At 39.0% G+C, this 18,119-nt stretch overlaps 1 protein-coding gene across 4 annotated transcripts in view; it reads left to right on the plus strand.

The window, feature by feature from the left end:
• LOC129420917 (putative uncharacterized protein MYH16) overlaps positions 1-18,119 on the plus strand; it is an 85,431-nt gene that overhangs the window by 54,081 nt on the left and 13,231 nt on the right. For all 4 annotated transcript variants that reach the window (XM_055176081.2, XM_055176083.2, XM_073866626.1 and 1 more), the window contains 9 exons: positions 1,110-1,166; positions 7,076-7,162; positions 7,315-7,560; positions 9,104-9,221; positions 12,277-12,404; positions 14,748-14,944; positions 15,022-15,154; positions 16,917-17,133; positions 17,563-17,699. In XM_055176081.2, coding sequence (XP_055032056.2) covers positions 1,110-1,166; positions 7,076-7,162; positions 7,315-7,560; positions 9,104-9,221; positions 12,277-12,404; positions 14,748-14,944; positions 15,022-15,154; positions 16,917-17,133; positions 17,563-17,699 — 1,320 coding nt within the window. The remainder of the gene's footprint in view (positions 1-1,109; positions 1,167-7,075; positions 7,163-7,314; positions 7,561-9,103; positions 9,222-12,276; positions 12,405-14,747; positions 14,945-15,021; positions 15,155-16,916; positions 17,134-17,562; positions 17,700-18,119) is intronic.

The following is an 18,119-nucleotide window of genomic DNA, read 5'->3' on the forward strand; positions in this document are numbered from 1 at the left end:
GCGTCTAGCCACTGTCAAGTGATCAGCAATTTATATTTTGCTGTTTTTGTTATTTATCAGAACTTAACAAAATTTGTCTCCAGTCCTATTCAAAGTTATATTTATGAAGCAAGTCTTTTAAAACTGGTAACTTTGATTTGGACGTTGTTGTTTTTGTGTTTTTGTTCAAAGGCCTTTACGTTTCATATCTTAAGTTTGTATTTTTATACATTTTATCTATCAGAACTTTAATATATTTTGATGTTCCTCTGTTCTGTTGTGACAATAAAAGAAACAAGTTTCTTTTTGAAATGCATTGTCATATTATTTTAGTTAAAACTCATAAATAACTACAAATAACTGTTAGGGAAATCTGTTAATGTTTTGTTGCGCATTTCTGAAAAAAAAAATATCGGCCGATATATCGGAATATCGAATTTTAAAACCAACAAACATTTGTATCAGTATCAGCCTATCGGTCGGGCTCTAGTTTAAATTGACGCAAAATAATATTATGTCAAAGTCCGCTGCTTGTGTTGTTAGTAAAGGGGTAATGACGTGACGTTAATTATTTTGTGTCCAATTAAATGTAAAAGGGTTAAAATTTCAAAATAAATTTGAAGATTACTTGCATACATTTTCTTTTTTGAGGACAAAGTCTAAAATTTCTGGTTTTTTTTCATTTTGAAAGAATATTTGGGGGATAATTGCAAAAATGTCAATGTGGTGTAACCGGTCTTGTGTGTCAGTATTTTTTAAATGAAAATATAACTACATTCATAAAAAATGTGGAATAAAATATAATCATCTAGTTTAGTGTAATATGATTTTACATACACTTTTACATCCGTTTCTCAAAGATTATTTAGAAAACAGCTGTTTTCAGCATATGTCAGGACAAATATTGCAAAAACGCATTAAAATTATACTACAAATAATGATATATGAATTTGGTTCTTAAAAAATGTAAGGATTTATTATAATATTACTTCAGTTATTCCTATTGAGGTCATCCAGTATAATGCCATAAATAATTACCAAGCTGTGTACTGTATACCAAGCATGCACAATGATTCTGTGTGAATTCTGAGAATGTCCAGAATAACGCTGACCTGTATCTCATCCCAAAGGTCCGTATTGAGGAGCTGGAAGAAGAATTGGAGACAGAACGAGCCTTACGAGCCAAGGTACAGCACAGAAAGCCAACACAACTGTTTGAATGGCCTCTCAATGCCCTCTTTTTCCAACCCAGCATCTTTTTAAATACGTTGCCTTAGATATTTTTTCAAAAGAATTGTCAGATAAGCAAGACCCAAGACATAAATAGTCCCTCATTAGCTTATCTAGGAGTTTTTGACTGATGTATTTGTGGCACTTGCATTCCTGGAAGCGATTAAAGACTAACATCAACTTTCAACCACTCTTCATACTCTCAAAAGACTCCACTTTGTAAACATGTATCAGTTTTAAATACTAACTAAGTAGCAATGCTACCAGTGTTACTGCTTTTATCAGAAAAAAAAATCTAATTTCACCATTAAGTTCTTGCGTTTAATAAAGACCGCAGATTGGCTAATATGAGCGTCAATCATTCCTTGAAGATGTCGAGTGTCTCTGCTATGAAAATGGCTCGATGTAACTTACTGTGTTTACTGTAAATCCTGTCAAATGGCGTTGGTGGCGGAATCAAAACATTTTAAGTGCCAGACCTTGCTTAAACATGGCGAAAGTGCCAAAAACACAGGACGTGTCATGACAAATGTGTTCATTATTGATGGAGACACCGACCTGTCTGTCAAAGAGTGTTTGATAGTGTATGTGCGCATGCGCTGGTGAATGGACATCCGACAAACATCCTTGTGGTCCATGTTGATGTGGAACACAACAATGCTGATGGTATGTTTTTGTTGTATTTTTTTAAAACATTGCCTATTTAGTAGTAATAGCATCCTGGTAATGCAGCTACCAATACCAATATATATTTCCCTTCTATATTAGGGTCACTTTTGTAATGTCACAATTAATCAGTGTTTTACGTGTTTGCTACATTTTCTATTGTAATCATAATTATGTTACCTTTAATTGTTAAATTATTATTGCTGCTATACTATATCAACAGCATTTGGGTACTATTTTAGGAATCTATGCAACAAAAAAAAATAAAAAATTAATAGAAGACCAAATTTCAAATGCTGGCCATAGGATGTCTAAAGCCCAGTGGTGGTGTTTTATTTTTAATAAAATAAATCTTTTAACATATACATTGTAGTTGTGGTGCTCTTTAATTTTTGGATGGGTGCGCCTAAATTTTTGCTGGTGCTCCTAACTCTTTAAAGTTGGGAGCACCAGTGCTACTAAATAAAAAAGTTAATTTTGAGCCCTGTATGTATCACCTTATACGTCTATGTATAGGACCTACGTTGTGGCAGGACTTACATCCATCATAAAATCCATCAATAAAAAGTGCACGGTTAATATTAAAGTAAAAAAATTTTGCCAAATTGAAGACATATTAGTCCAATGGCTATTAAAGTGCTGGATGTTTTTGATAAAATAACTTGATCGTGTTCACCTGAAGACAGGAAGTCATACAACTGGGATGGCATGAGGGTGCCATTACACTATATGCACACACAGTTTCTATTATGTTACTATTCTAGTTTTGTAGCAAACTTTCCTAATCGCAGACAGATCTGAGAGGTATCGGGTATCAGGTAGAAGGCAGGTCATGTCAGGGGCTATGTGGAATGAGTCTGGGATTAGTTTGGGTTGTGTTAGCTCTAAGGGGCAGAGATCATGGAAGTCGACACCCTGTTGGGGGAGAGGAGAGTGGGGCAGATACTACACCTCTGGTTCAGCCCAAATCATCTGCACCTGGAATAATACAGCCGGGGTGTTTCAAATCAGCAGAGGGGGCAACCCTTATCATGCCAATCAAAATGTCCTGGTTCTCATTCAACAGAGTAGTTAGGGCTTTTCATTTAACATTGACTTTCTTAATCGGGTCTCCCGACCTTATATATTTTAATTATTCCAGTGCTATGAAATGGTGTGAATAGTGTATACAAATCAGTATTATTGCACAAATCCTTGGGAAGCATATATATTGATGTTGTGATGTCAACACTTACAGTACTTGTGTTGCAAGCTACCGGAGACAGATGCTTAATAAAAAGTGAAATAGTAATTTAGCCCGTGATCTTTCTGTTGCTGTAAGCTACAAAATACCTAATAAACTTGCGCAGGATTATTGGCAGAGTGACATGCCCCTTGGTCGTACATATGAAGATGTATTCATGTTGGGTGGCATTCCTAATAAGACATGCTTGCTCTTACTCCTTCTCAGAGAATAAGAGTCAAGTACCAACATGAATACCTTTATCTCCGTGTCCATGTGCCTGTCTCCATGGACCCCTCCATACACCCCCCATCACCCACACCTTTAGAGGATCCAACGCTTCCCAGCTGCAGACAGACTTTGCATTGTTCATTCTTCTCTCTTTCACAGATAGCATCAGACATCAAGAGGAACTGACAGCATTATATTCCAGACTCCAGAGGTCTTCTGCAAAGGAATTTGAACCACAGTCACACATACAGTGAGGAAAATAAGTATTTGAACATCCTGCTATTTTGCAAGTTCTCCCACTTAGAAATCACGGAGAGGTCTGAAATTGTCATCGTAGGTGCATGTCCACTGTGAGAGACATAATCTAAAAAAATCCAGAAATCACAATGTATGATTTTTAACTATTTATTTGTATGATACACCTGCAAATAAGTATTTGAACACCTGAGAAAATCAATGTCAATATTTGGTACAGTAGCCTTTGTTTGAGGTCAAACGTTTCCTGTAGTTTTTCACCAGGTCGGCACACACTGCAAGGAGGGATTTTGGCCCACTCCTCCACACAGATCTTCTCTAGATCTGTCAGGTTTCTGGCCTGTCGCTGAGAAACACTGAGTTTGAGCTCCCTCCAAAGATTCTCTATTGGGTTTAGGTCTGGAGACTGGCTAGGCCACACCAGAACCTTGATATGCTTCTTACAGAGCCACTCCTTGGTTATCCTGGCTGTGTGCTTCGGGTCATTGTCATGTTGGAAGACCCAGCCTCGACCCATCTTCAATGCTCTAACTGAAGGAAGGAGGTTGTTCCCCAAAATCTCGCAATACATGGCCCCGGTCATCCTCTACTTAATACAGTGCAGCCACCCTGTCCCATGTGCAGAAAAACACCCCCAAAGCATGATGCTACCACCCCCATGCTTCACAGTAGGGATGGTGTTCTTGGGATGGTACTCATCATTCTTCTTCCTCCAAACACGTTTAGTGGAATTATGACCAAAAAGTTCTATTTTGGTCGCATCTGACCACATGACTTTCTCCCATGACTCCTCTGGATCATCCAAATGGTCATTGGCAAATTTAAGACGGGCCTGGACATGTGCTGGTTTAAGCAGGGGAACCTTCCGTGCCATGCATGATTACAAACCATGACCTCTTAGTGTATTACCAACAGTAACCTTGGAAACGGTGGTCCCAGCTCTTTTCAGGTCATTGACCAGCTCCTCCCGTGTAGTTCTGGGCTGATTTTTCACTTTTCTTAGGATCATTGACACCCCACAAGGTGAGATCTAGCAGGGAGCCCCATTCCGAGGGAGATTGACAGTCATGTTTAGCTTCTTTCATTTTCGACTGATTGCTCCAACAGTGGACCTTTTTTCACCAAGCTGCTTGTTGGCAATTTCCCCATAGCCCTTTCCAGCCTTGTGGAGGTGTGCAATTTTTTATCTCTAGTGTCTTTGGACAGCTCTTTGGTCTTGTCCATGTTAGTAGTTGGATTCATACTGATTGTATGGGGGGACAGGTGTCTTTATGCAGCTAACGACCTCAAACAGGTGCATCTAATTTAGGATAATAAATGTAGTGGAAGTGGACATTTTAAAGGCAGACTAACAGGTCTTTGAGGGTCAGAATCCTAGCTGATAGACAGGTGTTCAAATACTTATTTGCAGCTGTATCATACAAAGAAATAGTTAAAAAATTATATTGTGATTTCTGGATTTTTTAAGATTATGTCTCTCACAGTGGACATGCACCTACGATGACTATTTCAGACCCCTCCATGATTTCTAAGTGGGAGAACTTGCAAAATAGCAGGGTGTTCAGGTGCTTATTTTCCTCACTGTAAGTCAAGAATACACGTAGGATAATTATAATTCATTAATAATTTGTTACATTTATGTAGTGCTGTTCTGCAGATCTCAAATCACTTTACATGTGAAAGGCGGAATCTTCTTAACCACCACCAATGAACTATGCAAAAGTGGGACAGTTGGTTAGATTCTAAAAGGAGCACCGAGCATGTTGCAACCCTCCTAATTGTAATCATTAGTTCATAGTTCAAATATAATGCCATCCCAGATGTCTGTGACTTTCCTTTTCCTCAATTGAACACAAATGTTTTTGTATTACAGTGCTGTCATGTTATCTTCCTATATGGGGCTCAATGTGATGAAACATGCATATGACAACTAGTCGTGAGACTCAACCAATGAGATTCAAAGTTATCGACTTGCCACCATATTTGAAATTATCGCTAAATAAGTTCAATATAATAAAAAATGTATTTTACAGATGTATTGATTTGCTACAAGACAACATTACAAAATAATTGGGTCCTCAGTGCTTCTATCAACCTAGAAAATGTGGAAAAGATCAACCCAGTAACTTAGTTTTGGTAAACCATTCTCTGAAAGCATGTGAAAAAATAGGTCATTTAAATTTGGCTCCCCTTGTGATTTCAGAAGGGGGTAATACCGCCCCTTAATCTGTACTATCCAACCACATCACTGCCATTTAGTGCAGAGATCAACTCATTTGCATTTTAAAGGACAAACTTAAAAACGGCATATTTTTGCTCACACCTACAGAGTGGCGATTTTAATATGCTATAATAAATTATCTATATGATATTTTGAGCTAAAATTTCACATACGGACTCTGGGGACACCAAATAGTTATTTTACATCTTAAAAAAGTCTTGTGAAATGACCACTTTAACAGGCCTATTAAGCTTATTCATGAATTTGACAGAAAATATTGATCATTTTCTTTTTATTTTGTTTTGAAGTATAAAAGAAAGTTTGGAGGAGATTACTCTAGCCTTGTAGGGCTTAAAGATATTTTATGAAAATGTTGTTAATTTCCAATCTTTCTGAATCCTGTGTATTTTTTTGACATAGTGATGTCTAATATCCAAAGAGCGTCTGGGTCACGGCACCAGCTACCGTGTAATCCTCTTTATTTTATTTTAACACACAGTGTCCATTTTAGCTCATGAATCACACGTGTGTAATATATTTATTACAATTATAGTCATTTGACATAGCACAGCAGATATTTATATCACAACCAGCTGTATAAAATAATTAAAAAGCACTGTTTTTGGATTCAAGATGCTTTCAAGTGTTCCAGTCCAAACACATTTCTTGTTTGTCGCTTTAATAGCCATCTGTTCCACAGCAGTGAAAATATTGGTAAAGATATTTATTGCCGTTTTTAACAACAAGATCAGTTCTAGACTTCAAAATAAACTTTGCCTTCATGTGTGTTTAGTTAAAATGTTATTGTAGGTTTTTGTTGATTGGATGACATGTCATGTTATTGAGCTTGGGGGTCCTGGTGCTAATTATGTCCTAACTTCAATAACATGTTGGTTAAGCAAGCATGTGCAAATTAAATAATTATTCATTCATTTGCTAAAAATGTCCATGCACTAAATTATACTATGTCAAAAGGGTACACAGATGTGCTATAAAGTACATTTCTTTATTCTTCATTAATCTCTTCAGTGATTGCACATACTTTCCTCCTCTGCACTTAAGAGTGAAAGCAATAATGCTTTGTGTTAAACCCATTACACTAAGCTATGTTATGGTCGATTCAAATCAGATCCTTACATCTGTCATCATCCCACTTTAACTGTACACACATGATCATGCCCTGACTTGCAAATGGGTTTCCTCTTTCTCATCTCAAATCAGATAACATTTATATGTGACATCTATAATCCATTTGTTTTGTCCTTTCAAAGGTGGAGAAGCAGCGAGCTGACTTGACCCGTGAACTGGATGACTTGACTGACAGACTGGAGGAAGCCGGTGGGGCCACGGCCTCTCAGGTAAGAGGTCAGGGTTAGAAAGTGAAATAAGCTGCCACATTTGTGACATCTCTGACCAAGCTGAAGTTCATCTAATCTTCTGAGCTGACCAGTTAGTTTAAGTTGATCATTCTGGCACTAGTATTCTTTTGTTTTTACATCTCTCTGTACAGATGGAAATGAATAAGAAGCGTGAGGCGGAGCTCCAGAGACTCAGAAGGGAACTTGAAGACTCCTCTGTGCAGGCGGAGGCGGTGGCAGCCGCCCTCCGCAAGCGCCACAGCGATGCCCAGTCAGAACTGGGAGAGCAGTGTGAGAGTCTGCAGCGAACTCGAGCCAAACTGGAAAAGGAAAAACAGAGTCTCAGACTGGAGGTGGACGACCTGGCGGCTTCACTCGACACTTTACAGAAGGCCAAGGTCAACTATGCTGAATGAATTAAATACTTATTTTAGTTATTATAAAGTTTGGGGAGTTATCTGCTTGATGCAAAAGAAGTTTGAACAAGCTTAAGGTGGACCGATGGTGTCCAAAACTAGTTAGACTGGTCTGTGTTGCTGGCTTTAGATAGGTCCACTTGTCTTAGGACAGGAGAACTGTTGGCTGGCCAGGTAAACCAGTTAACTCTTTCCCTGCCAGCATTTAAAAAAAATTGCCAGCCAGCACCAGCATTTTTTATGATTTTTTACAAAAGTTTAATGCCTTCCAGGAAATGTTCTTTTAAACATACAATATATAAAATAATAGAACAGACCCTCTGCCTTCAAACAAACACAAAACCCCCGAAAAACTTTCATGCTCTCTTCATTTGAAGAGTTTCGTTGCAAAACGAGATAAATCGTTTTTTTAACATTTTTGTCAAAACATGTTTATTATTATGTTATCATGTTATTATTTTGTTTTATAGTTATGAAGGTTTAAATCACAACAAACCAACTGCAGTTGAATTGATTTTAATTGGAATGCACAACCAAATAACGAGATTTCTGAACAATTAAAACTCTTTGCAACGAAACTCTTCATTTATTCTCTTTTTATCCCCTCTCAAATCAACCCAGTCTCACCCCATGGCGTCAATATTTGACGACACTTGACCATGCGTCAATATGTTGACGCGGAGGGTATACCTTTCGCGTCATTTTTTGACGAACTGGGGACTTCAATACTATTAAGTCCATTGCATTGTCTTTCCTATTTTCTTACCATTTTCTACCATTTTCACGTCGGTTTAGGGTTAGATAAACATAATGACATCCCTACCCAAACCTAACCCTAACCCCAATGCCAGGTGACAACTGTTTAATTTCGCGTACCTAATAGTATTGAAGTCCCCAGTTCGTCAAAAAATGACGCGAAAGGTATACCCTCCGCGTCAACATATTGACGCATGGTCAAGTGTCGTCAAATATTGACGCCATGGGTGTGAGACTGTGTTACTCAAATACGGGTTTCTTTAAAAATACCAAATTTGAGCAAAAGGTGGAAATAATTGCATTATTTTATAAGTTTGTACTGTTTTCGAATCAGTAGATGCTTCAGTGTTTTATAAGGTGGGTAAGAGCGCCATCTAGTGGATAATAGCGGAAATATGGATTGCCGTAAAAACTTGTCATTGGCAGGATGTGTTTTTTTAATTGACGATATAACTTGTCAGTGGTGGGGAAAGAGTTTGGACCTGCAACCCAGCTTTGGCTGGGATAAACTAATGCATGACAATTTTAATCATATTCAGTTATTTGCTCTTTGCCAGAGAATTAAATTACTACCATAAAGGCCTCATACCATAAATCTACAGTTCATTATTCGATGTTGAGGGATGTTCAGCTTGTTTTGTTTGATCTCATCCCAGGCCTTTTATTAGGTTTGTGTGACAAGAGCAGGTTAACCAGCGGGCAAAACAGATGAACTGCAGGGCCACTGATCAAAGCTAATGTCATACTGTATGATCATGTGTAACATCAGGCATCCACTGACGCACAGCTGAAGAAACTAGAAGACCTGCTGTCTGAGGCCAACTCTAGGAACGAGGACCTGCAGAAAGCTCTGAATGATGTTACTGCTGCTAAGAACAGACTTACAGGTCAGACACTCACATTCATACTTATCAGATATTAATATTAAAGGTCCTGTTCTTTCTGTGTTTTTGAAGTTTTGATTGTGTTTACAGTGCGCAATATAACGTGTTCATAGCCTGACGTTGCCATACTCAATTCTAGTCAGAATTTGAGTCTGATACCGCTCCATTGAGCTATAATTATGAGGCGTGTCTCAGCCGAAAAATGCCTCTGCACTCAATTGGATAGACCTACGACCAATCAGAGCAACGGAGTGTGTGATGTATGTTGAAATTACGTATTTGCAGCCTGACCGAACTGCTAGTTATTGACACAACGCTACAATGCTACAATGACACTAACATTGTGATTATACTGAGTTAGCGAATGTACATCAACACCTATTATGTTTACAACATTTCGTTTATATCACAACATGAAGTATTTACTAAGTCATAGAGTAAGACTATCTCTTACCATTTGTACGTTAGGTGAACTTCATCCACGACAATACCCATTACGTTGGCTTGAAAATATTGGAGCCTAGCATGTCCCTCCACTTATTCAGCAACCATGATTCCGGGCTTCCGAAAAGAAGCTGGCAACGACCGCTAATTATATCCATCTCGTCGTGCACGTTGAGTTGCATCGCCGTGATAACGTTAGCCATTTCAGTTGCGACCAACTTTTGCCGAATAGGAAGGACGGCAAAAACATCAACAAATGCCCTGCTCGCGTTTCTCTGTTCCTCTTTTAAAATCAATGCTCTGTCCAGTGGTGTAGTCTACGTGATACGCAGGTATACGCCGTATACCCACTAGAAATTGTCAAGGATTTCCGTATACCCACTAAAAATAGCTTGACGATGCGTAACAGCATGGTTTTCTGACATTTCAAACTTTTAGTCATAATTCAGATGGAAAAGGACTGACCAGCATGCTACACTTGCTATTTTAGCGGGTTGAACTGCATATATATATATATAGGCTATATATTTGGTGTGTTTGAATTCCTGCCGAACTGCGCGATCCGATTCGCGTATGAAATCAAATTACAATAGCGGCGCGAAAGTGACTGGGGAGCAGACTGGTGTGGCACCAGAAGAACCCACAGGCGAGTGACAGCAAAGTACCGCGAGAGCGATTGCATTTATCACATGGAGAAATCTGCTTTGATTCGCTCTCGCGGTAGTTTGACATCACCAAAGGGTCTGCTTAGCGCCAAATGAAGTCGAACCTGCAGTGTAGCTGCTCACGCGACACTGTAAACAAACAATCCATGTGAAGTGAACGAGCTGCTGCAATATAAAATCCGGAGAGTTAACAACGCACATGTGAGTAAACAACCTTTAAAACATCAGTCCAGTTTATTAATTTATCTGGAGGTAAGGCTCCAAATGCAATAAAATAAGCCCGTAATTATATCCTGATGGTTTTAGCTTTCAGCATGTTTGCTTGTGCACCATAGTGTTAAACTTTCCTTCTCTGTGTTAATTTATATATCTACGTTCAAGATGTATATGATCTTAAACGTTTGTGAGGAAAATCATGTCTGCGTTGATGTTCAGTTCAGACTTGCAAATTAAAGATCATTTTCTTCACTTTGGTTTGGGTGTCTAATATTAGGCTACATGATGGTCTTGTTATAATAAAGTAAAAGCCTATTTTCATTTTTAGACACTGCTTGTATTATATGCATAAAATAAGTTTTTATTTCAATGAGTATGCAAATTAGAGTTAATTCATGGTCATCTTAAATGTGTATTAATTAAAAACATTTACACCATTAAATTACACATGGTAATGTTATCAATAGGTGTCATATAATAGCTATTGAAAGAGTGGATATTTTTTTCTCCTTCAATGCATGTGTTAGCCACGGATTGAAGATTGGAAACAGTTTATTTAATTTTAATTAACAGTTGAGTAACTTTTGGCCCTGAGTTAGATGTTGATTAACACTAAACCAGTCTAAAAATCAGTCCAGTTTCCCCAGCTGTAATCTCATTGGCTGTTAAAGTATTTTATTTTTCTTATAATAAACTGACATGTTGTATAACACATTCAGTTTATGTGTTTATGAGTACACTTTCAGAATGCTCTCGATTACATGAAGATCCATACTGTATGCATCTGTGTGGTGGTGCTTATGGGGTGTCACGCTGGGACGAGTGAGCATAAGGGTGAGAGGGAAAAATCACAGTATACTCACTACAAAAATCTAGACTACACCACTGGCTCTGTCGATATCTTTTAGAACAGAGTCAATGTCAGAATCCACACATCTGAACTCTACAGCGGCAGCCATTCAACACACGCGCTCTTTGGTGACGTGGTTCATTACGTTACTGTTGATTATCTGTCCATCATCGTATAAAGCCCGCCCTGACAATTTGATTGGTTCGACCAGCATTTGTCTTAGCATAGTAGCTCCTCAACGGAGAAACCCCAGACCGATCTTCCCGTTTTCAAATTCTTGTGGGCGGGGCTAAGATCGGCTGGCACCCAGGCTAACGTGTTCATGTTTCATGTGTAAAAAAACGTGGTATTTTCACTGTCCTCAAAACGGGCTGATGTCTTCCTTGTTCTATGAAGTCCCTCCTTCAGAAATACGTAATGAGTTCTGGTTGTGTAGTTTATTTAGTGTGTTGTGATTCGATAGCAGCTTAGCTTGGCATTAGCTTAGCTGGCGACTGACATATTCCTGTGGGCGGAGTTTAGTTGAAAAACTTATCCAGTGACGTCATTAAAGCAGGAAGTAGAAACCGGCCGTTCACTGTAGGCTTTAAAAAGTGAATTCTGTTAAAAAATATATCGCCTTCAGCTTTATCATTTTACAGGTATTATTTATGCTTTTATAGCAACGTTACACACTAACTAAGATTTAAAAAATGGGGTTATAAAGAACGTGACCTTTAAAAAAGAAATGTCCTATGTTCATATTTGTAAAATCAAAATTCAGAAAAGGTTAAAAAGAAATGGCTTGATGTGTGCACATTTATGCATTGATCTACTTCCTATTTAACAGGAAATTGTATAAAAATACTTATATGATCTAAAAGTGTTAAATTTGCATCTGCAGCTGAAAATAATGAGCTGACAAGGCAGGTCGAGGAATCAGAGAACAAGGGCAGTCACCTCAGTCGAACAAAAACCCTCTTGATGGCCCAGCATGAGGAACTCAAAAAGCAGTTTGATGAAGATGTCAAGGTATGTAATTAATAAATCTGATTCATTTCTAAAGTGTCTGAAATGTATGGAAGGCTATTTCCGCCACATAAGAAAAAAAATCATGCTCTGGTAAATCATAATTATGAGAAAAATTCCAACTTTAAAAGTCATAATTTTCTGTCAGAATTTTAACTTTTTGGGCCCTATTTTAACGATCGAAGCGCATTGTCTAAAGCGCACGGCGCGCGGTCTAAATGGGCGTGTCTGATGCCACTTTTGCTAATTTAAAGACGGGAAAAATGGTTTGTGTGCCGAGCGCACGGTCGAAAAGGGTTGTTCATATTCTCCTAATGAGTAATGAGTGTGTTTTGGGCGTGACGTGCAATGAACCAATAAGAGTCTTATCTCTCATCCCCTTTAAAAGCAAGTTGCGCTGGCACTATGTCTAATCCCTATTTAGATGACGGACTTTGTAAACTGAAAAACTAAGCGGAGGAAGAAGACCCCCAGTTTAAGAGTGATGTTAAAAATGTCTTGTTTTAATTTTTATTGAAATGTTAATTTTTTTATTAAAACCTTTAAAAGACGTTTTCTTTCAGTCATAGAAGTACAAATATCAGGCTTTTAATTGCTGTAAATGAATTGATATCCTACATAATCATTGTCATCTCATAAAATAATTAGCAAATATGCAAGAAAAGGTTTTTACTCTAAAAATACAAACAAGAGATAAAGAATTTACAAACGCGCGGAGAGCCAAAGCTTTTCAGCACTCGGACAGCGCCATGGGATTTTTTCAAAGCAATACTTAAAATGTTTCTCATCTCACCATATCCACAGGTACAGTGTCATTATGTACAATAAATCCGTAAGGTAGCATTTTAAAACAATATAAATAGATGCATTTGTTTAAAGCAAATCACTTATTTACTTATCAGGCTACTGGTGAAGCAACTCTTTACGCCTTCTAAAGTCTCATAATTAGTCCTCATTTATGTCCAAGAAACTCAATAATAATAATATTTTACATTTCAATCCTTCAATCCTTCATATTTAAAAATGTTTTTTGTGCTGCTGCGCATTCATGTGTGTGATAAGCAAACCCGCATGGTCAAACCGTTTATAGGCGCATATTACTAATGCGCTCTTTAAATAACAAAAAACATATTGCGCCATTGACTTTAGACTTTAGAGCAGGTTTTTGTTGGTGAGTGACGTAGTCTATTTTAGTTGCCTCAAAATAGCAACGCACCAACAATGCGCCTGAACAAACCTCGTTTTCAGACCAAGCACCCATGGGCGCAAAAATGGGTGCAAATGCATTTGCTATTTACACAACGTGGCGCTAAACGTGAAAATGATCATTGCACAGGGTGGAAACTAGCAAAAGACACTTGCGTCACGCATTGTGCTGCATTGCGCCGGGTGTATTATAGAGCCCTTTGTCTCATAATTATATTACCCAGAGAATGATTTTTTTTATTATGTGGTGGAAATGGGCTTCCATAGAAATGGCTATAATAAACAGGTGGGCAGGGTTTCATTTTTCTTAAGCTTCCCCGTGCGTCGTCATTGATTAGCGGACCCCCACCTGCTGTTAGCAATACATTGACTCCCATTCATTTTGGCGTCACTTTGACAGTGAATAACTTTACATCTGAGGCGTTTAAAGACTCCATTTGTCCATTCATTCATTTCTAAAGAAACACGAAAATGTATGAAAGGCTCCATTACCATGTATCTTACGTTATGGCTCAGTAGAAGCAGTTTTTGTAAAAGTAGGCTAACGATTGCGTCATAACCTGCTACTCTCTGTCGCACAGCAGAGAAATTACCATATGGACAGGAGGAGGAGCTCACAGGCAATCTTTTACTGTCTATTAGGCAATTGAGGGGGCGTGGATGCATAAATTCAAGGGAGAAGCCCATAGAGTCCATAAAAGCAACGGGACAAAATTGTTCAACGTTTCTTTTACTGTCTATGGGTGATTCAGATTTCTCTTGGCACCGCTATTAGAAGACTTACAATTGTTTCACGTCACATCTAAGTTATCAAGCTCAGTTTGAGTCTGCGCATTACGCTCGACACCCAGGAAGTGGTTGCTTCTAATTGACTTCACTTGTCTCCGTTGAATCCAATAAGGGCCGCTGTGTCCATTTCTTTTACTGTCTATGATAAGTGCCATTAGAAGTAGCCAGTCTTCATACTTGCTTTGAAACAGCAGCATTGGCAGATCTTTATAAGCCAAGATGATTAACATTCGCATGTCATGACCATTAACATGCTTAAATCTATCCCTAGGGTTGTCACTGAAATGATATTTGTATTGGTGCAAACTACAGCAGAAATGTGAAATTGTGTTTGTGTGTGCTACTGTCAAGGCTAAAGCGGTCCTGATCAACACCATGGCAGCAGTGCGGCAAGAGGGTGAAATGTTGAAGGAGCAATTGGAGGAGGAGCAAGAGAGTAAACAGGAACTACAACGTCTTGTCTCCAAACTCAACAGCGATGTCACACACTGGAGGAGCCGCCATGAGGCTGATGCCATTCAACACAGCGACGAACTGGAAGAAGCCAAGTATGCAACACAATGACACTTGTTATCACAACACATTTACTTCTTTTGAGGTTTTTGTAAGATAATTTATCTTTCAGGAAGAAGCTGTCTGTTCGACTGCAGGAGGCTGAGGAGGCTTTGGAGATCACCCAGGCCAAATGCTCCAGTCTGGAGAAAACCAAACAGAGACTGCAGGGTGAGGTGGAAGAACTGTGTGTGGATCTGGAGAAGGTACGAGCCTGTCACAGATGCATACAAGGCTTTAAGTCAGATCTTATAAAGGAATCAGGCTGTGAATTATAATTTGGAGGGCCTGAAGAGATAATCTAAGCAAATTTACAATGATTGCAAACATTCTGTTTTATTGGGTGATACTGTACTTTATGTCGACAAAATATGACAGGTAGCTGCTGTTTTCTCATATTCTACTTTATCACTTTTTACATATATTACATATCGGTTGGTAGATCATTGCGTTAGCAAACATCATGGGTTTGATCCCAGGGTACAAAATATTGATAGAATAGATGGTCTTTGTGTTTCAAAAACTGTTTAGTACCTCTCAAGTGTGAATAGGCATATATTTTTATCCAGCACTGCAATGGATGCTTTTACATTATATCTGGGCCACTTTAGGCTTACACACCCTTTGCTGGTGGCATAAGTTTGCCAAAACTGGCCCACATATGTTTTAGGATAACAGGGCCAAATTTGCTGCAACATATGTGGCCCACTTTAGGCTCATGTCCACATTAGGTAGTGCTTACCAGTGATGCGCGGGTCAATGTATAAACAACCCGCACTTGACCGACCTTTTCAACTTACCCGCCCGCAACTCGGACTGCAAAAAAAAAAATAGTGTACCTAACTCGCTCCCTGGCCCGCATTTTTTAAAAGTAGGCATCTTTATTTTTAAACTATTTTTGGATGACTCGTAACCGCAGGTGACCGCAGGCACCCGCTCATTTCGGATCAACCTGCGCATCACTGGTGCTTACCGTGCCGAATCTTTGCCAAAACTGGCACATTTTTTATCACAAGTATCATAAGTTTATCAAACTGTCATCTTTTATCATAAGTGGGGCATCATTTGTTTCATTATATCTGGGCCACTTTAGGCACACACCCATTAGCTAAGGCCAATTTTGGCAAATATATGGCACAGAAGGCATGAGTATGTTTTATCATAAGTGGGCATCATTTGTTTCATTATAACTGGGCCACTTTAGGCTCACACACCAGTGATGCGTGGGTCAATGTATAAACAACCCGCACCCTACCACCGTTTTTAACTAACCCGCAAACGACCCGAACCCGAATATCATTAAAAATATTTTTGGATGACTCATAACCGCGGGTGACCGCAGGTCGGATCAACCCGTGCATCACTGTCACACACCTATTTGCTAGTGCCATAACTTTGCCAAAACTGGCCCACATATGTTTTAGGATAACAGGGCAAAATTTGCTGCAACATATGTGGCCCACTTTAGGCTTATGCCCACATTAGGTAATTTTTGCCAAAACTGGCACAGATATCTTTTATCATAAATGGGCCACATATGCTACATTATATTTGGGCCATTTTAGGGTCACATCCAGAACACTTTGCCATAAGGACCGCATCTTGGCCCAATTTTTGCTATTTTATATGTGGGCCACTTAAGGCTCACATCTGTGTCATCCAAGCCACAAGCAGGCCAGCAGTGCCGCATCATTGCCTAAAGTGGCCCACATCCATATGCCATCTGGGCACCTTAGGTAATACCTTTGCTAGATATTGTGTTCCTGTAGCTCAGGTGCTAGAGCTTTGCGTTAGCGGTTCAAATGATCATAGGTTTGATCCCAGGGTACACACATATTGATGGAATAGATGGTCTTTATTGTCAATGTTTAAATATTTAATAACCAAAAATCAATTACTGACAGTGTGAATAGGCATATATGTAAAGAGACACCCATTAAGTATAGCGAGTCCATCTTCCTCTTATAGGCAAATAATGTGGCAGCAGTGCTGGATAAAAAGCAAAGGATGCTGGACAAACAGTTGAGTGATTGGAGGCAGAAGTGCGATGAGCTGGTTGCTGAAGTGGAGAACTGTCAGAAGGAAAGCAGACAGCACGCCACAGAGCTCTTCAAGCTTAAAACGGTCCACGAGGAGGCTGTGGAACAGGGCGAGGCTCTGCGCAGAGAAAACAAGACCTTACAGGGTAACACTGGCACTCGGAGTATCATTTACACAGCATATATACACCCACTGACCATCGCGTGGCTTTCATTGTGTCGTAATTATAGTATATTTGTTTATTTGAAGCTATTTGTGAAGGTGCAATGTGTGATAGCCCATGAAATCATGACAAAACTCATTTACACATAAATCACAGTACAGCTGAGCCAGCGTAATGTGGGACTGAGGATCTTAATCCTTCATTATGGGCTCTGCTTGAATGGATGTGGTTTTAAGACTGCTCCATAATTAGCTGAGGTAGGAAGTCCAACAGAAACAAGCTGACTCAGTAATGGGCCACAGAGAGGGTTGGCATGCTCAATCTTTCACTACAGATGTTACAACAATAAAAGTACGAAAGGATTCGTTTTGCCTGTTAGGTAAAGTCTGATTGTGTGCTGTTGTGTTTCAGAGGAGATTACTGATCTTACTGACCAGCTCTCAGATGGAGGAAAGAGCGTCCATGAGCTTCAAAAGATGAAAAAGAAAATCGAAATGGAGAAGGAGGAGCTGCAGGCATCACTGGAGGAGTCTGAAGCAGCGTTAGAGGTGAATGATGAAAATTATGCAGATATATTTCACCGTGCCACCATATTTGTGATCCTTCAAAAATGAACAAACAAATGAATACTAGGGGTGGGCAATAAACCGGTATGATAGTAATTACCGGTATTGTGTCACGCCATGATATGGATTTTGCAAAACCGTTGATACCGGCGTTACATATTTTAAATTATATTTTTGCACTTATATCATGGTTCCCGCGGGGTGTTAAAATAACTAACTTTCAGAAAGTTATATCTAAGGCCTTAAAACGCCCAGATCTTCATCCTAGGAATTTAACTTTCTGAATGTTATTTTTTTAAGACCCCGCGGGAGTTTACCCAAGTCTTAAAAGTCATACCTCCTTTCCCGAGATGCGCTGTCCACAGAAACACAAAACGAAAAGCTCCGATCGCACTTCAATCC

This window comes from Misgurnus anguillicaudatus, chromosome 4 (assembly GCF_027580225.2).
Source record: "Misgurnus anguillicaudatus chromosome 4, ASM2758022v2, whole genome shotgun sequence".
Classification (NCBI taxonomy): Eukaryota; Metazoa; Chordata; class Actinopteri; order Cypriniformes; family Cobitidae; genus Misgurnus; species Misgurnus anguillicaudatus.